Source organism: Hypanus sabinus, chromosome 2 (genome assembly GCF_030144855.1).
Source record: "Hypanus sabinus isolate sHypSab1 chromosome 2, sHypSab1.hap1, whole genome shotgun sequence".
NCBI lineage: Eukaryota > Metazoa > Chordata > Chondrichthyes > Myliobatiformes > Dasyatidae > Hypanus > Hypanus sabinus.
The window spans coordinates 177,755,189-177,781,230 of NC_082707.1; the positions used below are offsets into that span (position 1 = coordinate 177,755,189).

The 26,042-nt window shown below is 40.7% G+C and overlaps 1 protein-coding gene and 1 pseudogene across 1 annotated transcript in view; both read right to left on the reverse strand.

The window, feature by feature from the left end:
* atxn3 (ataxin 3) overlaps positions 1–26,042 on the reverse strand; it is an 80,615-nt gene that overhangs the window by 44,163 nt on the left and 10,410 nt on the right. Inside the window, exons 2-6 of the mRNA XM_059960122.1 lie at positions 22,237–22,401; positions 21,244–21,288; positions 15,156–15,241; positions 14,835–14,901; positions 12,458–12,545 (exon numbers count right to left, since the gene is read on the reverse strand). Of these exons, the coding sequence (XP_059816105.1) occupies positions 12,458–12,545; positions 14,835–14,901; positions 15,156–15,241; positions 21,244–21,288; positions 22,237–22,401 (451 nt within the window). The remainder of the gene's footprint in view (positions 1–12,457; positions 12,546–14,834; positions 14,902–15,155; positions 15,242–21,243; positions 21,289–22,236; positions 22,402–26,042) is intronic.
* Positions 8,691–9,946, reverse strand: LOC132405686 (peptidyl-prolyl cis-trans isomerase D-like; annotated as a pseudogene).

Consider the following 26,042-nt stretch of genomic DNA (forward strand, 5'->3'; position numbering starts at 1 on the left):
GTAACTGGTCTGACCCTTTTGGTTCATCCTGGTTTTTATGGTAAAACCAAGCTTGTCATGATCTTTGGTAGCTTGACGAAGAGTGTAATCAAGGACGATTATAAAGATGTTGGGTGCCAGAGTGTCTCCTTGCAGCACACCAGCTAGGAGCTCGAACACTGCTGTTTCTCCGTCTGGTGATACAACTTTCACCATGGTCTCAGTATAGCTGGACTCTATTGCTCTCAGTAGATGGTCTAGCACGCCGTAAGCTTTCAGGATCTTCAGCATTTTACCTCAGTGAATGGAATCAAAAGCTTTGTGAAAATCAATGGAAGTAAGCACGGCTGGGAGGTTGTTCTTCTTGACTTCCTCAATGATTCTGCAGAGAGCAAGTATTTGCATTACTGTTGTGAGCTTCTGCCGAAAACCATTCTGATGGAATCTGAGCTGAGGGTCAATGGCGGTGTAAATCCTGTTCAAAATCAACCGATTGTAGAGCTTTGCTAAGATGCAGGTCAAGCTGATACCGTGGTAGTTATCTGTCTTCGTAAGGGATCCAGACTTGGGTCAGGGATAACATTTGAGAGTGACCACTGTTCTGGTTTGTCGCCTTTCATCAGTGCCATATTACATATTTCCAGCAAGATGTCATCCAGGTCGCAGTTCTTCAGGACATCTGGTGGTGTCCCATCTGGTCCAGCGCTCCTGCCCTGGTTGAGTACATATTTGGCCTTCTTCAGTTCCTCAATAGTGAATGGGCTGTCATCGATGTCGACTTGCGTTAGTATCGTGGTTATGTCCTCTTCTTCTTCTTCTTCTGTGATCGTTGGAGGATTTCCCAGCAGGTTCTTGAAGTGGGTAAACCATGTCTGGACACGGTCCTCTGCTGTTTGACCACTTATTTGACCTGATGGGGACTTCTTCCGTCTACTGATCTCGTTGACTAGACGCCATGCTTCTCCATGCTGCTTGTCTTCATTAGCAGCCTCTACTCCTCTAATCCTCTCAGCTAGTTCCTCTTCCTTCAGTCGGTCGTAGGTGGCAAAGAGATTCTTCTTTGCTGTCTTGAACTTGTCTCTTCGCTCTTCTGTTTTGCTCCTTCTAAGTTCGGCATGACAAGCATTGACCACACTTCTTGCTGCGACGACGTCAGGATGTTTTGAGATCTGGCTCTTTTTGATTCGCTTCACAGTAGGCAGACTCTTTGTTGCATCTGTGTGTGCGTCTATGAGCCGTTGATAGTGGTCGGTGGCAGCCTCTTCCTCCTCCCTCTCCAGTGGGCCAAAGCGATTTCTCACTTCCTCAATGTACTGGGCTTGAAGAAAAGGTTGTGAAGAGAATGCCTTCTAGTCTATCTCCTTGGGACCTGTGGCTTTGGGTTGTGGCAGGCTCAGTCTCACTTGCATTGACACTACTCTGTGGTCATAACTGACCGAGTTGAAAATGCTGCAGGCGTTTGTGTTGATCACACATTTATGCCATTTTGTTCTTATGAGGATGTAGTTGAGATGTTTCCTATTGAGGGAGGCTCTGTTTTTGCATGTCCACAGTTTACCAGCTCGCTTCTTGAATTGTGTGTTGGCAGCAATGAGACTGTGTTCCTGGATGAAATCAACTAGGTATTGTCCATTTCTGTTGGTAAAGTCACGGTATGGAACATGAGCATGGAACATCTTCCAGTCCGACCTGGGCATTACCATCGCTGAGCACAGCCAGGAAGTTATGTGCTGGTATTGAAATGACAGCTTCGTAAAGTTTACTGTAGAAGGTCTCCACCTCCTTCTCCTCGCTGCAGTTGTGTGGGGAGTAGCAGGTGATGACAGAGGTCGCCGAGTTTCCGTCGAATTCTGCAGTAAGGATTCTGTCACTGACTGAGACTACGCCCCTCAGTGCCTTCTTCTCCTTGTGGTTCAACACCAGCCCTACTCTATCTTGTGCTGACATCGTCCTTGGCTCTCTCCATGCAGATGAGGTGATGAGGTGCATCCCTTCTACCTCTGTGAACTTACCTCTTCCCCTGGGTGTACATGACGTTGTTCTTAGATCCCCAGGATGGAGATCTTGTATCTGCTTGCCTGTGATGCCAACTGTGCATTGAGGCAAGAGGCAGATGGTGTTTGCGTTGAAGGTTGATATGATCGTTTTTACCTTACAGCGCAAAAGAGGCACAGTTCGCTCATCCCCCTTGTTGGACTCAACCCTCCCTGTGGGGTTGTGTCTTCATAGGGTCTGGGCACTCTGCAGAGCTCCTGAGCACAGGAGCTCTGGAAGTACAGGGTTTGCTGGGTTGCCTGTCATCATAATGCGTAATAAGGCGCAAAACGAAAGACTGTGTGCCGCGCCATTCCTCACACAGACAGAAGGTGGCCGTTGACTCATAATGAGTCCATCCGTCCTTTGACAGGTTTTGTTTTTAGTCCCTCCTCCCTGGTTAACCAAAGTGCATCACAGGGTGTGCAAGTAGAGTCACTGACAACCCACCCTCAACTCAAGTTCTCAGTTTTATGGATCTATTTATCTATGTACTTATTTAGCAGATTTGTCTTCTTTTGCACATGTTGCTTGTCATTTTTATGTATAGTTTTTAATAAATTGTATTTCTTTATTTTTCTGTAAATGCCTGCATGAAAATAAGTAACAGGGTAATATATAGTGACATATGCACTTTGATAATACATTTGCTTTCAAGAGAAATTCTGCAGATGCTGGAAATCCAAAGCAACACACACAAAATGCTAGAGGAACTCAGCAGGTCAGACAGCATCAATGGAAATGAATGAATAGTCAACGTTTTGGCCTGAGATCCTTCTTCAGGATTGAGAAGAAAGGTGGGGGGGGCGGTGGGGGGAAGATGCCTGAACAAAGGTTGGGGAAACAGGCTAACTGGAAGGTGCTAAGTGAAGCTAGGTGGGTGGGAAAGGTCAAGGGCTGGAGAAGAAAGAATCTGATTGGAGAGGAGAGTGGGCAATAAGAGAAAGGGAAAGAGGAGGGGGCCCACTGGGAAGTAATAGGCAGGTGAGAAGAAGTGAGAAGTCAGAGTGAGGAATAGAGAAAAGGGGAGGGAGAATTTGTTCACCAGAGGTAGAAATCGATATTCATACTGTCAATTGGAGGCTACCTAGATGGAATATAAGGTGTTGCTCCTCCACTCTGAAGGTGGCTTCATCTTGTCACAAGACAAGGCCATGAATCGACATTTTGGAACAGGAATGGGAATTAAAATATTTGGCCAATGGGAAGTCCGGCTTGTGGCAGATGGCACGGAACTGCTCGACGAAGCTGTCCCCCAATTTACGATGGGTCTCACTGATGTAGAAGAGATGGCATTGCATTGGGAGCACCGGACACAATAGAGGATCCCAGCAGATTTGCAGGTGAAATGTCTGCAGAGTCCTGCAATTAAAGGAGGTACAGTTCTCACACTAGGCAGAGATGTAGCCAGTCAGGATGCTCTCCATTGTGGTCAAGAATGCACTTGAGGAGGAATGTGAAGCAGAGGCTGCCTCAACAGAGGCAAAGGTGGATGAAGCAGCAACTGACTTAGACAGTGGTGAGTCTGTAACCAGAATCAGTCATGCTTTGCTGACATAACAGCCAATGCGTTTTACTAAAGAATGTGTCGAAACACATTTTGGATATAAAAAGACAGTGCTCCAGCTCTACAAGAAGCTGTCCACACCACGTGGCCAATATGCCTTTCACATTGTTCAGGTATTGACAGTCAAGGTCTACAACAGCAAAGACCCACAACCCCACCCTTCTGCAGTTCCACCACAACGACGACCTCAATCAATAGTTCCTACTGATGCCAATCCCATCTGCCCAGACATGGACAGACTGATCTTCCATCCATCCTAAGACACACATTTGGCAAACCAGTCTCCACAATGATCGCATTCAGGAGCTGCAGGTGTATTAGATTTGGCTTGGTATCTGGCTCATCAAGATCCAGTCACAGTATGACTAAAGGTGTTCAACAACCAGTCTGCCAGTTATCTGTCCCAAAAGTCAAACTTTTGCAATGTTGTGGAAGGACTAAGTCTCAAATCTAACTAAGAGCTCAACCTTCTTTGTAAGTGGCTTGATGGGGACTCACTGCAACATACAAGAAGGGTTAGAGCCATTCACATTAGTAATCCAGCTAAGGGTTTACAAATGCTATGGCAGAGGCTGGACAAATGTCTCTCCAGAGGCAATCAAAGAACCTCTCTTCCCATCTGGCAAAAGCTCTACAGAATCTTGATCTTGGCCAGGACGTCCCGCAATGCAGCAAAGTGTGGACCTTGGATAGGACCTCATTACACCACCCTTACTTTCCAGCTCACTGATACCAAAAGACCCTTTGTGCATGGTGGCATGCTATTGACCATTAGCAGCTTATACAACCCTCTTGGATTTGCTGCTCCAGTCACTTCATGTTAAGACAGTTGACCTCAGACACTTGTGGATGGCATGTCCACTCCCTAGAGAGGAACATGAGCAATGTTGCTCTTCCCTTCAGGATCTTATAGGCTTCAAAATTCCAAGAACCTTCAAAACAATTCCACTATCTACAGCACAACAGAATCTTTACAGCTTCTGTGATCCATCAACTAGAGCTACTGTTGCTGTTACATATCTGAAGATCACCAACACTGCTGGATATAGTGAAGTTGGATTCACCCAAGGTTGAGAGGGAAATGGATCACCCATGATGAAATGGCAGAGCAGATTCAATGGCCTGAATGGCCTAATTCTTCTCCCAAATCTTATGGTCATACCAAGGCTTGAACTCTGTGCTGCTGTTCTATCAGTTGAGGTGGCACAGATGAGTACTGAAGATATACTATATGGACACAGAACTAGATGATATCAAGTTCTTTACAGACAGCAAGGTTTACTCAGTTATAGATTTAATGAAACAAGGAGATTCTATGTTCACGTACATAATAAGACTCTACATATCAGGCAATTGACTCAGAAGAGCCAATGGACCTATGCTTCTGCTGAACTTAATCTGGCTGATCATGCCACAAGAGGGCTCACCCTCTCCTCATGGTTAACTGACCCAGCATTTCTTGCTAATCTCCACCAGGAACATCATCAAGGCAGGTACTTTTGAACTGAGGACGATTAAAGACACTACTTTCAAGACCAATCCCCGAGACTATCGTTTTTTTGCTAAAGACTTAGTGATCACTTGACTTTTAGGTTCAATAGTTAAGTTTGACTATTGGATGGCAGGTGGAGAGTGTTCTGGCCTCAAGAGGCACAGTTTATTTTGTATGAACATCACTGCTTGTATGTAAACTGTATTTCACATCTTTTCCTGTGTGGATTAGTTTTGATTTGATTTGATTTGAAGCACAAGGTGGAAAGATGTTCATCTCCATCCTCTATTTATATGCCCTTGAAACAGCAGTATCTTTTCATAAGTAAAAGATCTCATTAAAAACCCCGAAGAAAGCTTCCATATTGGTTGATTTTTCAGAAGTTGTTTAACTCGCTGCATAGCTGTATAGATATGCACTGTAAGGGCAATAGAGGAACTAATTAGGGATTGTGGACAAAGCTTTGTGCGTGGTAGTTTGTGTCTAACCAATCTTATAGAGACTTTTGAGCTGCGTCTGCGAGGCTGGGTCCAACGGAGCTTCGTTGTGTGCTGCGTCTGTGAGGCTGAGTCCGGCAGCACCTTGGAAGTCCATAGCGGAGGTATTCTCTTCTGCCACCCTGAGGTCTTGTGGAAACTGTGTGGTGGTTTCTTTCAAACTTATAGTCTTTTAACATCTTTGGACTATTTTCACTGTGCCCATGGTTTGTTTTTTAATCAATTACTCTATTGTCTGCACTGTTGTAATTATGTGTTAACTATAACTATATGTAACTATGTGGTTTTGTGTAGGATGTGTAACTTTAGTTTTTGGTTTGTTGGGTGGTAGAGTTGGTCTCCTGACTGGGTGTGTCTGGGTAGTCTTTGTTTAGTCTGGTGGGGTTGGAGCTCCTTTCCGGGGAACACGTTAAGATGGTAGCGCGATATTAATACGCAGCAGCCTCTCCGGACTCTGGATTTGGGGATTGCCAAACGTTATGTGGATTTTCTGGTGTAGTCTGTTTTGTCGTGTGCTTTTGTGATGTCATTCTGGAGGAACGTTGTCTCATTTTGTAACTGCATTGCATTTGTGGTTTCTAAATGACAATAGACTGAAACTGAACTGAAGTTACCAGGAAAATTGATGAAGGTAAGGCAGTGGATGTTGTCTACCTGGACTTTAGCAAGGTCCTTGACAGGAAAGGGTCAGTCACTCGGCATTCAGGATGAGGTAGTCAATTAGATTAGACATCGGCTTTGTAGGAGAAGCCAGGGAGTGGTAATAGATGACAGCCTCTTTGATTGGCGGACTATGATTTCTGGAGTGCCGCAGGGACTGGTGCTGATCCATTGTTGTTTGTCATCTACAGTATATCAATGATCTGGATGATAATATGGTAACCTGGATCAGCACATTTATGGATAACACCAAGATTGAGGGTGTGGAGGACAGCAAGGAAGACTATCAAAGCTTGCAACGATAACTGTACCAACTGGAAAAATGACAGATGGAATTTAATTTAGACAAGTGTGAGGCATTGGGAGGACAAACCACGGTGGGACTTACATGGTGAGCAATAAGGCACTGAAGAATGCAATGGAGCAGAGGGATCTGGGAATATAGATTCATAATCCCTTCAAAGTGGCATCACAGGTAGATAGGTTTGTAAAGAAAACTTTTGCTACATGGTTATTCGTAAATCAAAGTATTGAGTACAGGAGTTGGGATGTTATGTTGAAGTTGTATAATACTTTGGAGAGGCCAAATTTGGAGTATTGTGTGCACTTTTGCTCAACTATCATGGAAAAGATGTCAATAAGATTGAAAGTGTAGAAAAATTACAAGGCAAGGATGCTTCCAGGACTTGAGCACCTGAGTTATTGGGAGAGGTTGAACAGGTAAGGACTTTATTCCCAAGAGCAAGGGACGATTACATGTCCTAATGGAGTATTAAGGGAAATAGAGGTTGTTGGGGGTGTTCAAGGTCCTTGGGAAGGCGGGGGGGGGGGGGGGGAGAAGGTGGAGAGTAAGTGGCATCCTAACTTGAGGTACAAGAACTGACCGACCATTAGTAGAACAGGCACTTCCAAAAAAAGGATGAGATACTAGAACACAGGAAGAACCATAGCTCCACAGACGGCGAAACAGAACCAATCAGTGAGCATGCCGACACCATGATTCCTCGAGATGTTCAAAGCAACCTTGGCTTCATATGTGCGGTCAAGAACCATCTTTGCGGATCATGAGGCCTTACATGATTGGTCAGTCATGCTAACCATTAGTATAAAAGTAGCTTGCCAAACACCAGCTCTATCTCGACTAACACTCAGACTCCAATCTGAATCCCTGTCAATGTAATTTTCACTGTTGTAATTGTCCTCATCTTTGCCTCGCTGTTCCTTTGTGTGCTGCTCCCATTGTTCCACCCGTGTCAACGCACTGCTGTCCTCAACATCCGATAGGCATTCCCGGTTTGTGCTCATTTTTAATAACTCTAGCCCCGCTAATGACAGATAATTACGTACGGTGTTATCTCTGTGAGTCTGAAGGTGGTGAAACCTTGAATTCTAATCCTGCTAAGAAACAGAAACTAGAGAAAGTGCGTCAATACAATGTTACAATCCCGGAGCATAGTTTTATTCTGTTCCTGTCAGATCAGTGACACTTATGTGTCCTATTTGTAATACTGTACTAATGAAGCCATGAAACCATCAAGCTTGCAGGGACACTTCTGTAATAGACACTGAAAAGGCTACTTATGGTATGACTCAGTTTCAGAAGATGAAAGAAGCATTTGAAAAGTGTTACATACTCGTTTTATTTATGACCTTGATAGTGGTCTCATTGCTTCTTAGAACATCTCCAAAATGATAGGAAAGTGTGGAAAAGCTCATACAATTAGTGAAAGATGCCTACTGTACCAGAAGTGCTCACCACTGTTCTCAAAATGGATACGAGCATTTTAAAATTAATTCTTCAGAGTAATAATTCTGTAGCTTATTGTATTGACGAAATGAGTGAAGACATTGAGTATCAACTATGCACAGAGCTACAAAAAACAGGATTTGAGACACAGCTGGATGAGTCAACTTTGCGAGACAACAAAACACTACTAATGGCACATGCACAGTTTATCAAAATTGGAAAAGTTTATGAAGGATTCTCTTTAATAAAAATTTAAAAACAAATATTAATGGAGAATCAATCTACAACAAGCTTAAAATGTATATTGAGGATAAAACTATTCTGATTAGGAACATGATTTCTTGGCAACAGATGGAGCACTATGTATGACAGGCCACCATGCTGGTTTATTGGTACTTATGAAAAAAGACATTCCAAGTCTGTTTGAACTCCATTGTGTAATTCATCATCAACATCTCACAGCCAAAAATCTCAGCCAGCAACTTTTTTCAAGCATAACTCTTCTAATATCTGCTCTCAACAAAATTAAAGCGCACCCATTTTTTTATTTTAATATTTTAACAATTTTATTACACATGGCATAGTTAAATTTCAATGCTTATTCACCATTTAGTCTCTATTGTTTTCTATAGACAAAACACATTATCTGACAGACAACAGACCCAACAAACAGAAGTGCCCAAGAAAATCAAGGTCAAAAAATACTAGGCTATTTTGAACTGTTTAAAAAAAAAACAAATTATCAAGCAAACATTTTTGCATAAAATGCCTTTTCCTTCTCGTTCTCTTCCTTCTTCTTCTGTTTCACTCGGAGTTTTTCGTTATTTATAGCTTTGTCTTCAGGTGTTATTTCCTGAGCTTTCTTAAGATCACCCAGTGCCTGGTCATAATCCTTCTTCGCTTGCCAAGCCTGTGCCCTCTGTAAAGTGCCTTCGTGTTTGATTGATTAATCATCAAAGCCTCATCAAAACTTTCAATGGCACCATCTCGGTCAGAAATTTTCAGCTTGCAGGCAGCTATGTTCAGATGCCAACTTAGTGCAACAGAATCCAGTTTTATAATCTCTGCTGATTTTTGATTAATTTCATCTCTTAATGTGTCTATATATCTTAAAGCCTTGGAGTATTTCTTGTCTGCCATAATCCAGTTCTGAGATTTAAAGAAGTTATTCCCAAGTTTCTTTAAGTCTTCTGCAATCCGAAAAATGGTATCAATATCAGTTATATCTTCTTCATTATCTTCTGGAAAGTCTGGGTATGCATCCCCTGATCCATCAGCAGAAGCAAGACCTAAATCATCTCCTTCTTTACGTTCACCACAGTTTTCTATAATACATTGCTTTACATGCTTCTCAGCTTTTACTTCAACATTTTCCAGCATCTTTACCACTCCTAATCCTTTCAATGTCTGACCAAAAACCACATGTTTGTTGTCTAGATGAGGAGTAGGCACTGTAATGATGAAGAACTGCGAGCCATTGGTGTTTAGTCCTGCATTGGCCATACTAAGCAATCCTACTTGGTCATGCTTGTAATGAAAATTTTCATCTTCAAATTTCTCTCCATAGATACTTTCTCCTCCAATTCCATTGTGATTGGAAAAATCTCCTCCTTGAATCATAAACTTTTTTATAATCCTTTGGAAGGGGCAGCCTTTGAAATGCAGAGGTTTTCCAGTGGTTGGCCCAACTCCCTTCTCTCCAGTGCATAACGCTCAGAAATTTTCAGCTGTTTTAGGACAAACATCGGCAAAGAGTTCCAGAACTATCCGCCCAACTAACTCGCCCGCCATGCTCACGCCCAGAAAGACCCACGGGTTCGCCGAATTAACGGGCTTCACTTTGGGAGAAGGATTCACCATTCCAAATGACTGCAGCTGCACACACACGGATCTAAAGCGCATCCATTAAATAGCAGGCTATGTTATGCCAAGATAACAATAAAGAGTTTGAATACTTGCTTCTTCACACTGAAGTGTGTTGTCTGTCAAAAGGCTGCTGACTAAAATGTTCCTTTGATCTTTTTGATACTGTGGTTTAATTTTTGCTCAAATTTGACAAGAGCTTGGGAAGGAAGATTGAATACCTATGTGATGATGTGGCATACCTAGACGATCCTTATGACAAAATGAATAGTCTAAATATGAAATTGCGGGGCGAGAATTTCAATTTAATCCAGGCAAGAAGTGCAGAAACATTGGGAGAAGAATGTTCTCACAGCTTCCCTGCATGAGAAGAATGTCACTCTCTTTCACAGATGGTGATTTCCAAGAGTACTGTTTACACCTGCAGTCATTGAAAAAGGATGTTTAGAATTGATTCATGGATTTGAACGATTTGGAAATTCCGGACTGGGTAATGACCCCATTTCTTTACGAGGTGGAAGGACAGGAAGACAGCTTGTAAGAAGAAATTATCAAAATTCAGAACGATGAAGAAGCAAAAATGTCAGTTTTTGTGGTATGGGGCCACACTGTCATACAAAATTTCCTGGTCTTTGGAGAAAAGCCAAACCGCTCTTCATTGCATTTCCATCCTCCTACTTTGAAAGGGGCTTCATTACAGTGAACCACTTAGCTACAAAAACGGAAACCTCTTAGACATTGTTATACATGGGGACTTAAGGCTTTTGCTGTCACAACGTGAACCAAAAATTTCAACACTTGCTAAAAATCATCAAGCTCAAAGATCACATTGATATCAAAGCTGGTGCACAGTGCCCAGGTACTGTATAAACTAAGCTTAAAGACAAATAAAAAATTAAAGCAGAATTATTTTTCTCATGTTAGCATATGGTAGATGTGTTTTCACACTATGTATATTGAAACTATATTGCGCTGAAGAGGGGCATTGGCAAGTATGAAAGTGCATTGGGGGGTGTGGGCTAAAATGGTTGGGAAACACTATCTTTGAATATAGATGAACGAGAGGAGATTTGATATTTATAAACAAAATTATGAGGGGGATAGAAAGGGTAAATAGAAGCAGGCTTTTTGCATTGAGCTTGGGTGAGACTAGAACTAGAGGCCATGGGTTAAGGGTGAAAGGTGAAATGTTTAAATAGAATACAAGAGGGAACTTCTTCACTCAGAGGCTGGTGAGAGTGCGGAATAAGCAGAAGTATTGGATAAGGATTTGATTTCAACATTCAAGAGATATTTGGATAGGTACATGGATGGGAGGGGTATGAAGTGCTTTGGTCCGGGTACTGGTTTATGGGCCTATGCCGATGAATAGTTCGGGATGGGCCGGATGGGCTGAAGGGTCTGTTTTGGTGCTGCAGTGCTCTATGACTCTAAGAAGTTGTCCCTAAATCAATGAGTGTGATTCTTCAGGCACCTGTACCTCCTTCCTGACGGTAGAAATAAGTGAACATGTCCTGAATGTTGAGGGTCCTTAGTGACTACGAAATTACTCACTATAAGTCACTATTCCTTCACTGTTACAGTCAAAATCAAAATCCACTAGCAGCATTATGAATATAGCCACACCTCAAGAACAGCAGTTCACTATCATTTTCTCAAAGGACAATTATGGGTGGGTTATCAAATGCAGAGCATGTGTCCGTTGGATTAAAATGGGCCACTAGAACCTGCTCTGGTGTTTAGCAATGCAGTGATTATAAAAGAACATGGGCTTCTTCCAAGTCACACTTTCCCAGTGATTCTCATGCCCCTTAATTTAAGCTCAGCACCCCTACTGAGGCATCGGCTGCTGCTGCTGACAGCAGCTCGCCAGTGTCCTCTGTCCTGGGCCAGTCTTTCAGGTTGTCCACAGGTGTAGCCCATTTTCAAAGATCCTTCCTCTCTCAGGATGAGGTCTTTGGAGCTTCTGTTGGTGATTCTGTCGTTCTGGAATTTTACGAGATGGGGTTGTTAGCCCCATGCTCAACCCTCCTCCTTTCGCAGCCGGGCTTGGGACCGTCCATGGCGGAGTTGCCTCTTAATTTGCTTAGTGTTTGGTAATCCATTGATCTCAGCTTGAAAGCACTCACTCACCGAGCATCCACATTCCTCTAGGTGAATGAAATGCCTCATCTCTGGCTGGGATCAACTCCTTATTCTGAATATAAACTCCCTATTTCTAGATTTTTTTCAGAAAACACCTTAATATCTATCATATCAATCACCTAAGAATCAACGAGATTACACTGCATTCTTCTCAAATAATGTATTTCATTTGTCTGATTTTCAGTCTATATAGACTACAACTGCACACTTATTTTATAGGTAATTTTCTCGCTCAGGAATCAATCTGGCCTATCAAGTATACACCACTTCAAAAGACACGAGTATCTTTCCTCAAATAATGAGAGTTAAGCTGCCTACAGTACTCCATATGTGGTATTTACAAAGCATTGAACAACTGCAACAAGACCTCCTTACTTTCATACTCCAAGTCCATTGCACCAAAAGTTAACATACAAAGTGTTTTATACGTATTCATAATAAAACAATTTACAAGTATATTGAATGAGGGTTACCTTCTTGCTGCAACTGAGCCAAAAATAGGGCGAGGTAAGTGTCTGAGATCAACTCTGGACCCGTCAATAAAGAATTCAGGTTAAACCACTGCCCAGAAAAGAAAGCATTGGTTATTCTTTACATCTATGCATATTAATTGGACAGATGCATAATGTAAATTATTCCTCATCATTTTATAAATCTAGCGAAAACAAATTGCGCCATCTGGTGGTAAGCTCTGTGAGGTACAATAACATTCCTATCAATTTAGACCTAATTTATTAGTATTTTATGTTGTTTTTCGATGCTGTTAATAGTTTTTGAATATATTTGAGTGATCTTGACTGATTTTAATGAGTTTGACAGTTATGGATAAGGTAGGGCAGTAGTTTTTATGTTGTTGTCCTGTCATCTGCAATCATCACTAAGTGATGATATGATGCGTCAGACAACCCTCTTGACACCTGGTACATCACCACAGGGGATAGGACCAAATTTCCTACAAGGTTGAGGGAGGGATCGGGGAGGGAGAGAGGAATGTGCTGTGGAAGAGTAGTTAGGTAAAGAAAACTGAAGAAATACACACTTTATTTCATTATATAAATGTTTGACTTTCTTACGTTGAGCATCATGTATTTATAAAATGTTTTTAAATACAGAAAAGAACCATTCCATGTGGTTCATAGTAATACAAATAATAAATATTAATTAAAATAATAAATATTCAGGCAATGGGAGTCAGAGGTATGTTTAAGAAGTACATTTAAATAAATAAATACAGCGAAGTGGGCAAATTTATATAGGTAATATCAGACTGTGGAACCTAGGTAAAAAACTGAGGCTGAACTAGCTGGATAAACGTAGTCCAAACTGCCAAGGGGCAAATACAGTTAGGGTAGTCAATATAAGTGTGGAAGGCAAATAATGTACAGCTCGTGTTAGGAAAAGATGATGGATGGAATGATCAAGAAAGGGCTTAAACAACAGGTTGGAAAGTTCATCTACGAAGCATTGGGAAATTGGTGGTCCAAGTGGTCAGATATAATGGGCACAGGGCTAGCTACTCCATCCCATAAAAATCCAGGGCTACAGAAAATAAAGGGAGAGGAAGGATACACTAAGAAGATGGGCTATACCTGGGAAAACTTGAAAGACTAGCCCAGGACAGAGGAACTCTAATGAGGTGCTGTCGGTGGCCTATACCCCAGTCGGGGTGATGGGCCTAAGAAGACAAAATGATGAAAAGTGTAGATTTCAGATAGCAAAAACAGCACTGAACTTGTCAAGGTTGGAGGTGCAAGGCATAAGGGCGAGGGTTGCAGAAATTGATAATCCGATGTAAGTAGTCTGTACTAATGATGAGAAAGGGTGTCAGAGAATCAGCCCAGAATCCAATTAGCTGTCAAATTTTCTAATTTGGTTCAATCTGAAGCAGTGGCTTGTGAAGGAGATGGAATTTCTGACAAGGGTACAGAACTTATGAATGTGGACCAAAACAAATTGCTTTGGTCCTTTCAGGAAACTACCTCTTCGACCTCATTCGCCTCAATATTTATTAAGTACATCTCTGTGAACCAGCATGCAAGAGCACTTTGTAATTACACGTTACATTGTTCTCGGGAAAATACAGCTTGTTGGATGTTAGACGAAATGTCTTAATGTACTCAGGGAATGGAGAGCTGGGCCCAGAACATCTGGTGCCTATAGCACCAAACAGACTTATCCAGTATGAGATGTAAAAGAGCCAAAGATATTTGCTTTGGGGTGGTGGGGGTAAGGTGATATTACTGTTTGGTTCATTTCATATTTAATTTGACAAGATTTGACAAGAGCAATGGGTCTGCACACATCTTCTGCCACCTGGGAACTTGTTTCATGGCCACATTACTGACTTACAGATAGCTCATGAGAACAAAACCCTGCCACAACCTGGGATGAATCGTACAGTGTGGACTTCAAAGCAGTGCAGAACTTATGTGTTTGACTATGTCAAAGAGTGCTAAAATGAAGTACATGTCAGTTTGGATAAGATTATATTTATGTGTAGAGAGTAAGCAACCTGGCTTAGCAGAAAAAGACAGTCTCCACTTAACATACACTGCAATTCTGTAGTAATATTTTAACATCCTACATCTTCACACCAAACTTTTTTTTAAACACAAGCTCACATTTTGTTAATTAAGGTTCTTGAGAAAGAAGAAACTGGGACTATGACACACTGCATTAATAGAATACTGAAGAGAATACTTTTAAGAAGTTTCTTGTCCCCAAAAGAGATGAAACAATCATTGGAAATCTTGGAAAAAATTGGTAAAGGGAATGGTTTAATTTCTCTCATACCAAGGAAGTGAGATTCAAACTTCCATACCAATTCTTTAATGTTAAAGAGTAAACTACCTGATTTCCTAATTTTCGTACTGTAAACCAATGTTCTTTGTAGTTGCATATAAATGCCCTTTCAATTCTGTGGAAACAACAAACACGTGGATAGACCTTAATCTGTTTCACAAGGAATTTGCTGAAAGAATCAATTTAATTTTTCAAAATGCCTAATTCTGAACAAAATGGCTATTGCTCATTTGTGACAGTATTAAGAGTATATTTGAAAAAAGAGTCCAAAATCTGAAAATTAAGATCCACATAAACAGTAATTATAATTTAAATAAAAATAATGACAACACACTGTATTTATGTATGTATATATAAAATGTGCCTTACACTGGATCAATCCTTAATCGCTGATATTCTGGGCTGTTGAAGAGGGTAATCTCTAAACCCCAGACTCTCAAGGCACTACTAATCACCTGCAGAAATAAAATTTCTTTGAAAGGTCTTTGGATTTTTACAGAGATACAATGGAGCCCATTTAAAATAAATAATTCTACAAGCAATATCTGTTTTTAACATGCAAAAATCTAAGCAGGAATTAAAAATATTTATTAATAAACTTCTATTGGTTTCATATTTTTGGCTACCCTCCTGACCATAAAACAACTAGGATGACAACTTGCCCAGTGTTTGTAGATAATTTCTCTATGGAATTGACCTCATTGCCTTCGATGATCATTCTGCAAACAAACTGCAAATGGTCGGGCCACCAGAGAAGATTTTTAAAATGTACAATGTAGGTATAAGATTTGCAAACGTATTTTTCAATTCACTTCCCGGTACACCTTCAGTATCCCTTTGTGTATTTGTATGAGTACACAAGAATTGTGTACTGTGATACCCTAAATCCTAATCTTCAACTGATTCAATTTTGCTACAAGCCTCAATGGAAAGGGGGAAGGGCATGGAGCAGTAAGAAAAGATCTAAGTTTCTGTCGAGCCTGCACATACAAAAAGTCCCCCTAGTTTTCACTCTTCAGTGGTGTAATTCTACATTTCAAATCCTGTTCATAAGACCATGGGAGCAGAATTAGGCCATTTGGCCCATCGAATCTGCTCTGCTATTTCATCATGGCTGATCCAATTTACCTCTCTGTTCCAATCTCCTGCCTTCTCCCCATATCCCTTCATGCTCTGACCAATCAAGAATCTGTCCTCCTATTCTTTTTTTAATACATACGCTCATTGGATGTGGACAGCACCAAAAGTACTAACATCAGCTGTCCATCCTGTTTTTTAATCAGACATTCCAGTGTCAACCATATTGATGGTACAGGGAATACATGTTTACCAAAAGAGGCGAGAATAGCAGCTCCTTCTCTGAACATTAATGAACCAGATGGATTTTTATTACAGAATATTTCTCTGGTGATTCCCACCCCCTCCACACTCCCTTCCCTTTTTCCCAACCATGTTTCCAGTCTCCCTCTCCACCACCGCACTCAGACCACAATAGAGACCCGTATCAGAATCAGGTTTATCATCCTCAACACATGTCATGAAATTTATATTCTTTTGTGGCAGCTGTACAGTGCAGTACATAAAATTACTGAAGTATTGTGCAAAAGTCTTAGGAGCTCTAGTGCCTAAGACTTCTTTCCACAGTACTGTACGTTCACCAGGACCTGAAGTTTCACTGATTTATTTGAATTACTTTTTTGGAATGTGAGCTTCACGAGAAAGGCTAGCTTTTATCACCCATCCTTAACAGCTCTTGAGAAGGAAGTGAGCCACTTTCTTGAACTATTGCAGTCCTTTCCATGAGAGTACTCCCACAAAGCTAATGAGTAGGGAGTTCCAGAATTTGGATAAAGGACTGTAAAATTTCTCCAAGTTAGAATGTTGTGAACACAGAGGAGGTGGTGCATTCATCTTAGGGAATGTAATGACACAACATCAAGTCACCATCCATTAGATCATCAAATCTTTTAAGACTTATTTATAGAAGGTACACTGACACAGTTTAACCCTCTGACTCCAATCAAGAGGATTTAGACATTACAAGAGAGGATAAACAGGAGGACATCAATCTTATGCCTCTGTTATACTTAACTTAAAGAGGTGAAAGCTTGTATTAGATAATGAAGGCAAGTCAGTGATGCCATCTATAAAATCAAGGTACAGGATCGGCGTTTTTCATGGTGAAATGGTACAATAATTTAGCATCAAGACTTTATTTGTAATTGTGGGTGTTAGATTACTATCCATTGTGTCTATAGTAGACCATGCCAAATCATGGTTTTGCAGATTGAAGGAATTCCCTAGATTTGTTTCCTGCAATGACTTACTAGAGGTACCTTGGTTGGAGGTTGGAGCAATGTCATGAACATTTCATAGAATAATTTAGCTTAGAACCAGGTCCTTTCTGTCCTCCTTATCCACACAATCACTGATGTCTGTGGACATCCACATTACCAGATTTTTTGCAGCCCTATTTATAACACACAAGATTTTTAAACAGTTGAATGAAAAAATATTTTGAAATCTTCACTGATATCATCAATAGAATGCCAGAACAATTAGGAATATTGTGGCAGTTTAGGGGGAGAAAAAAGTAACATAAAATAGTGGCATAAATTAGAACTATTTCAGAAAAACCCAATTAGACTCTGAAAGTGCAACACACCAATGACTAGTTGAATCATAGAGTTATGATGGCCAAGAAGTCACAAGACTAATTGTGCATCACTGCGCTCACTATGAAATAATCAGCTATTAATAGAAAAGTTGCAAATAAAAAAATATACACTGATGATGAGTAGAAAAGTTAAAAAAGGGGAAGTAATTTTACAACTCCAAAAAGCTCAAATTTTGCATTAAGTTTATTATCAAGAATTCATGTAAAACATTTCAATTGCTTTGAGCTGAAATCTTCAGAATTATACATCATTCTACAGGGGAAGGCAAAATATGATTTTACAGTTCAGTTTGTTTCATTTCAATGATAAATGACCCTGTCAGAGTCTTCAGGTCATTTTAAATTTCCAGCCAGTTTTAACATAGACTTGAATTTTTTTTCCAAAATACATTGCAATTAGAAATACTGCTTTCCTAAACACAAGTTTAATGTACCTTGGGAAATAACTGAATTGTCAATGTAATAAATGAATGATATCTAAAGAAACAAGTACATTAGGTATTCAGTATATACAACTGGTTTACAATTTTTCTCATTACCATTACTCAGAATGGAGGTCATTGCCTGTGTACCATTTAACTATGCTTAGTCTCAAACTATTCAACAAATCTAGCCATCTGTTATATAGCTATCTGTATAAGAGCTTATAATTGCCAAATAAACATCACCCTACTTTTCCTTTTTTTATGTTTAAGCAAAAAAACTCAGATTCCTGCCAAGTTAAACCATAAAATGTACATAAAAATAGAAAATGCTGGAAACATTCAGGGGGTCACGCGGTATCTGCAGAAAGAAACATGATTAATACTTCAGGGCTGGGATCTTTCATCAGAACTGCAAAAGAGAGAAAACACATTAGTTTAGTTAACAATGAAAGATGATGAAAAATGGGTGGTCCAAACTGAATATTTCTGATAGGGGGAGAGTAGATGATCTTAATAGGCAGTTCAAAGCAGATTATGCTTGTTTGTTTGTGTTGCTAATGAGAAGACTGTAGGACAAGCTCAGCAGGCCAAACTTAGCAAAAATGGAAAAAGGATGACCTGCTATTAAACACAAGAATGTCTGCAGATGCCGGAAATCCAAGCAACAGCAGGTCAGGCAGCATCTATGGAAATGAATTACAGTCGATGTTTTGGGATGGGACCCTTCAGGACTCAGAAATAGCTGGTTCAGAGACAAATGGAAAGAAAGAGCGAGTGATCTAAAGGTACAAAATTTACTACTGAGTTCTGCAGACTGCAACTTGCAGAGGATGAGGTGTTGTTCCACAAGCTTTGGTTGAACCTCATAACAAAGCAAAAGGCCACAAATGGAAAGGCAAGAGTTGGAGTGAGATGGTGAATTATACTGCAAGGCATCCAGGAAGTCAGGGACTAAGAGGAGGTGTTCTGAAAAATAATTACCTAATCTGCATTTGGTTTCCCTGTTGTAGAGGAGCACTGTGCCATGGAGGCAACGCTGCTGTGCAGCTAGTGGAGCCACTCCCTCAAGATGCCAGAGAGCCAGGTTCAATCCGGACCTGGTTTGTGTGGAGTCTGCACATGCTTCACGTGACTGCATGGCTTTCCTCTCACACGTGGAGGAAGGTGAGCCATTATCAATTGTGTCATCTAAGATGTAGTCTAATTGTCTAGAACCTGGTGAGATTTAATGAGATTGAGAAGTGACTGAAAATGCAATTGATGTAGAACTTCCGCCACCTCCTACGTGATCCCACCACCAGCCACATTTTCCCCTTCCCCCCACTCTTGGCGTTCCGCAGGGATTGCTCCCTACGCATCTCCCTTGTCCATTCATCCCCCCTATCCCTCCCCACCGACCTCCCTCCGGGCACATCCCTGCAAACAGAAGAAGTGCTGAACCTGCCCCCACACTTCTTCCCTCACCACCATCCCAGGCCCCAGACAGTCCTTTCAGGTGAGGCACCACTTCACCTGTGAGTCAACTGGGGTGATATACTGTATCCGGTGCTCCTGATGTGGCCATTTATACATTGGGGAGACCCGCCGCAGACTGGGAGACCGTTTCACCGAACACCGGCACTCAGCCCTCCAGCAGTGGCGGGATCTCCCTGTGGCCACACACTTCAATTCCACAGACCACTCCCACTCCAACATGTCTGTCCATGGTCTCCTCTACTGTCAAGATGAGGCCACACGCAGGTCGATGGAGCAATACTTTATCTCTTGCCTTGGTAGCCTCCTACCTGCCGCCATGAATATTCAACTCACTGTTGATACCCCTGTCCCCCCCCCTTACCCCATCCCTATCTATTATTTTAGTCTGGTACTCTTTCTCTCTCTTTTTCCCCCCTCACTATAATCTCCCCCCAGCCCTACCTTTCTTTCTCTTTTATTTCCCATAATTCTCCACCTTCCCCCTAGCCCATTTCACTCCAGCCTATCACTTCCCAGCTCTCTACTTTATCCCTCCCCCCACTTCTTATCCCCCTCAACCATCCCATGTTACTTCACTCCTGATGAAGAGTTTCAGCCCAAAACGTCATCACAACCTCCTCCCATACATGCTGTCTGGCCTGCTGAGTTCTGCCAGCATTTCGTGTTTTTATTTATTTATTTCCAGCATCTGCAGATTCACTCGCGTTACTATTGATCAGAAATCAGTGTCTTGAACTGGTATAAAGCTGATTTCAATATGGTAAGCCACGACTTTGCTAAAGTAGACCTGCAGCAATTATTTGCAAGTGAGTGACCAGAGGGAGGCATTCAAAATTGAAATGATAAGTGCTTAAGACCAACATATTCCCGTAAAGGTGAAAGTTAATGACAGTAAATCCAACAAATTTGTGTCAGGGGTGTCAAGGGATATCAAGGGATAAAGAAAAAAATTGAGTATGTATAAAATACCAAAAATGGAAAAGGCCCTTTGAGAGCTGTGTGTACTACCAAAGCAAGGAAGTTTATAGGAATTGGAAAGCTGGACTTGAAAGTCAGCATGGGTATGGTTAATTTGAAAGGTCTGTCATTGCGCAACATTAACTCTGAAATGGACTAGTGTAGATATTAAGCTGCCTTTTGCCTTTCCATTGAAGAACATTATTTTTCTTTATTGTTAACTGCAAAACATTAACATGGAGGATAAGCAACAAAATACTGTCCATGTGGCTATCCATTATTGATCAACCAAATCTGATTAATTCCACTGCATTCCTAGTGTATAAGCATCAAAATATATTTAAGAAAAATGAAGAATTACTACCGAGACAACACTAACCACTACAGCAGGAAAGATCAAAACTGCTAACCCCACCCAACCACACTTACAGATCCTTTGGGTTACATTGGGTGCAAGTTGTTTTGAACATTGCATGTACTTAAAGATTATTTACGGTTGAAACTGATAACAAAAGTTAGAAATTCAAATTCTGCAAACATCACTAATACCCTTTAGGAAGTACTGCTAATTTTAGGTTGAAACTGTTATCAGACATTTGATGCAGAAACTGCTAACCATAATGCATGAAGAATATTATGTTGAAAACAGGCCAGAAGTTAAAATAACAAAAATAAAGAATTATGCAAGCAATGAACAAGAGTCAATTAAAGCACAGGGTTAACTTCAACTTACTAGTTTCTTTTTCTTCTGACAGTATTTAACAAATATATCAATTACAAAAGTTAAAGAATGACAATAATCCTTTCTCATCACTTTCAAATAGTATGCTGAAAATGGGCTGTCGGGGTCAAGAAGGATAACAAATAAAGTTAAATTTACATCAAAAAGTAACAGGTTACATAATTAAAATAACATACTTACTTGAATTGAAAAGAATCCACTATCATCCATATTCCCTGATGGTTGCTTTAAAATGAAAGAAAAATTGTAAAAATGTGACAATCGAAATGTTCAGAGTACATTGACTAAGAGGCCAAAAATGTCCAGTGATAAAAACATAAAGTTTGATAATGTATTTTACCAACCAGAGCCAAATGCATCAAGATTGGGACATTGTACAAGAATAACACTGTGAAAATAAATCTGCTGATGTCAGAAGTCACTACTGTAATTGAGAATATGTTTCAGGACCATAGTGCACACGTTAAATTTTCACTTTTAAAAATACAAGTTACTCTGAGGAACTCAACTCTCTCTTCAGATTTTTTTTTAATCAAGGACCTGGCAGCTAGAATCATTCATTTGAAATATGACAGTTTTTTACAATGCTGCCACCAGTTGACAGAATAATGCAACTTCAGAAAGTTATTTATTTTGAGTGTTTAGTGTCAAATAATGACTTAGACTAGGAAGAGACTTAAATCAAATGATCTAGACACCTCATTCATTTGTGAGAATGGCAAAAAAAAAGCCCCAGTACTCTGCACTGCAAAGTGGTGAGGACATTTTCTCTTTCTACAAGCAGGAGGCTAAAAGCCATGTGATGTACATATAATTACCTATTACAGATGGCTATAAGGATATTGATAAGAGTTAGTTGAGTAATAAAACATTGCGTTCAGGACACCTGAAGACCACATAATCTCTTTTAGTAGTGTTCTAGAATCTGATACATCCAACTCCAAAAGTGCCTTTACACTGGAGATTCAATAACATTTAATTTCTTTGCAGCACTGTTAAAGCACTATTACTTTCTTAACAGTGTTTATGTAAATTAAAGTTACTTTCTCAAGTTCATGGACCAAGGCTCATACCCACAACTATATGACTTGGAAGTGAGTTGCCTCAACCGAATTATTGAAAAGGCCTATAAGGAGCAATTGAAGTAAACACAATTTAAGCTGTAGATTTTACCTGTAAAAATATTCTGTATTCCTCTGTGGTAGTTCCTCCTTCTGCCATTCTTACTCGCTCTTCTTCATCCAATTGCTGTGCAATTGTAGACAGGTCTATAGGGCTGAAGTACTCGCCCTGAAGCAAATTGTTGAGGCAATGCTGAGCACAGAGGGACCCTTCTTGCTGCAGGAGCAATCAAAACAGTTAATTCTTTATGTAAACTTGGTGACAGCATCTCTTGTACTGTTGTGAAAATGTCAATATTCAATTGTTGATGTATATCATGGAGTGGGCTTTTCAGGACTTTTCAGCTGTGCTGCCAGCAATCCCCCAATTTAATCCTAGTCTAATCACAGGACAATTTACAATAACCAATTAACCTACTAACTGGTATATCTTTGGACTGTGGGAGAAAACCAGAGCACCTGGAGGAATCTCACATGGTGATGGGGAGAATGTACAAACTCCTTACAGGCAGCAGCAGGAATTGAACCCAGGTCGCTAGTAGTGTAAAGCATTGTGTTAACCACTACGCTACCATTTCTCAAAAAAACCTCATTACTCAGTGATTGAAAATGCATACAAGTTTTGCTCTAATTCCCGCAGTGGAGATTGAATAGCCATATTGCAACCTGACCCTCTTGCAAAGATGGATTGAAGCAAAATGGTATACTTTCTATGACCCACATGCTGAGAAGTGTTCCAATCTTCCTCAAAGATCAACATTCCCATGGACTCGTAGGAATATCTGATCCGTGACTGCTCAAACTGTCTTAAAGCCATAAAGTTATAGAGTTATACAAGAGTGAAACTGGCCCTTCAGCCCAACATATTATGCCAACCAAGGTGCACTCCTGAGCTATCACCACCCCCCCCCCCCCCCCGAATTTGGCTCACATTTCTCCTGTGGAGAAACCTACACAATGAAATTAATAACTCAGAAAACTATGCATCAGGAACACCTAGAAATCCTTAATAATCAGAGAAAACCAAGCCAAAGTCAATGAGTATTTATTATACTCTATGCTTACCAACCTGACGGACACAGAGTCTATGGAAGTGAGGCAATACAACAGTGAGTCATGGACAGTATACAGATTAGAGGATGAGGTGTTTACTGTCTTGAGGCAAATTAGGGTGATTATTTCCTCGGACCTCGTGGGAGGCGACTGCAGAAATTACAAAATTACAGGAACCCTAGCAGAGATATTTAAAACCTCCTTAGCAAGGCACGAGGCGCCAGAGGATTGGATCTTTTGTTGTCGAAGAAAGGCTTTAAGAATAAAGTGGGAAACTAGGGGTCCAGTGAGTCTGACTTCAGTAGTGGGTAGTTTAAAGGCATGTACTCTTAAGGGACCAGATGTATAGGTATTTGGATAGACAGGGACTGATTAGGGATGCTTTTTTTGCGTGGTAGATCATGTCTTTAGCAAGGCCTTAGCCAAGGTCCCGTTAGTCACTCGGCATTCAGGTTGAGTTCATAAACTGGAATACACATTAGCTTCATGAGAGAAGTCAGAGAGTGGTAGTAGATGGATGCCTGTGACTAGTGGTATGCCACAGGGAAGGGTGCTGGGTCACTGTTGTTTGTCATCTATTTCAATGACCTAGATGACAGTAAGCTGGATCAGCAAATTTGTGGCTGATACCAAGATTGGGAGTGTAGTGGACAGTGAGGAAAGCTATCAAAGGTTACAGTGGGATCTGCACCAGCTGGAAAAATGGGCTGAACAACGGTAGATGGAACTTAATGGGAAATTAAAGCCGGCACAGGTCTTGTACAGTGAATGGTAGGGCACTGAAGAATGCAGGAGAATAGAGGGATCTGAGAATACAGGTCCATAATTCCTTGAAAGTGGCGTCACAGGTAGATAGTGCCATAAGGAGAGCTTTTGGCACACTGGACTTCGTAAATCAAAGTACTAAATACAGGAGTTGGATGTTATGTTGAAGTTGTATAAGACGTTGGTGAGGTCTAATTTGGAATATTGTGTGCAGTTCTGACCTCTTACCAACAATATTGAAAAAGTGCAGAGAATTAGCAAGGACATTGCCAGGACTTGAGAACCTGAGTTATGGGGAAAGGTTGAATAAGTTAGGACTTTATTTTCTGGAGCATAAACGAACGAGGGGAGATTTGAGAGAGGTATACAAAATTATGAGAGGCGTAGATAGGGTAGATGCAAGTAAACTTTCTAACTGAGATTGGGTGAGACGAGAACTAGAGGTCATAGATTACAGGAGACTGGTCAAACGTCTAAGGGGCACATGAAAGGGAACTTCTTCACTCAGAGTGTGGAATAAGCTGCCAGTGGAATTGGTGGATGCAAGTTCGATTTCAACATTTAAGTGAAATTTGGATAGGTAAATGGATGGGAGGATTATGGATTATTATCCAGATTATGGACTATTATCCAGGTGCAGGTCAACGAAACTCGGCAGATTATAAGTTTAGCACAAACTAGATGGGACGAAGGGCTTGTGTCTGTGCTGTAGTGTCTATGGCACTAATATCGAAGTACGTATATGTCACAATATACTACTTTGAAATTCATTTTCTTGTAGGCATTTACAGGAAAATAAATCAATACAACAGAATTTATGAAAAACTATACATAAACAAAGGCCATCAAACAACCAATGAGCAAAAGAAGACAAATTATGCAAATAAAAAAATAAATAACACTGAGATCATATGCTATAGAGTCCTTGAAAGTGGTATTGTAAGTTGTTCAGTTATGGTGAGTGAAGTTATCCACGCCGATTTAGGAATCTGATAACTGTAGGGTAATAACTGTTCCTGAACCTGATGGTGTGGGACCCAAGGCTCCAGCAGCTCCTGCTTAATGGTAGTAGTGAGAAGAGAGCAGGGCCTAGATGATGGACGCTGCTTTCTTGTGACAGCGCTCCATCTCACTGTGCTGAGTGGTGGGGAGGACTTTGTCTGGGATGGACTGTGAGTGAGCACACTCCCTCACTAACTGCTCACAGGCCTTCCCACCAGGCACCGCCTGTCCATCTTTGGAACAGTCTCCATGTCCCAGAGTTGTAGTCCATTCAGAACACACAGAAACTGAGGAAAATAAGCCTTTCTCATTTAAATGGGGCAAGCTAAGGACAACGACAACAACTCTGGCATTCTGTGCTAATTATGTGGAATAGCAGATTGCATGATGAAATATTACTCCTTATATTTTTAGGGCATGTATTAGATGCAGCTGAAGCACTAGTCTGATGAACTATGTACATCAGCCCATTCCACTAATTCATTATTTAATAGGATAATTACAAAGGAAATTAGCAATGAAATTACAGAACAGACATTACCCTTGGTACATTAGCCAGCTCTCTGATCCAAATAAAAATAACAGTTTTGCGATTCCCTAAATCTTGTTAATAGTAATGATTCATTTTAGGTTATTGCACGTGAACTGTAAGCACAGTAGAGGTGAATTAAACCACAAAGGTGAGGCTAACTAGTGAATTAAGCAAACCAAAGTAATGTTGAACAACTGTCATTCCTTTCCCTGTCTGTGCTGACTCTACGAACAGAATTGGCAAACAAACCAATCAATCTCATTGATATTCCTACATTTCCAGATTAAAACAAATCTTTCCCCTCAAACAAGAACCAGCAATTCAGACATCCTAGATAAAAGCTAAAGTTACCTGCAATATCATTAATATTATTTGGTAGTAAACTTAGCAGTACCATTTGAGGAGGTTCTGACAAAGTTTCCAATTAACAATCAGTATAAATAGAAACTAGCCAGCTCCATTTAGATCTCCCTCCTACAGAGTGGTTCCAGAGGGTTGCCTCTCTG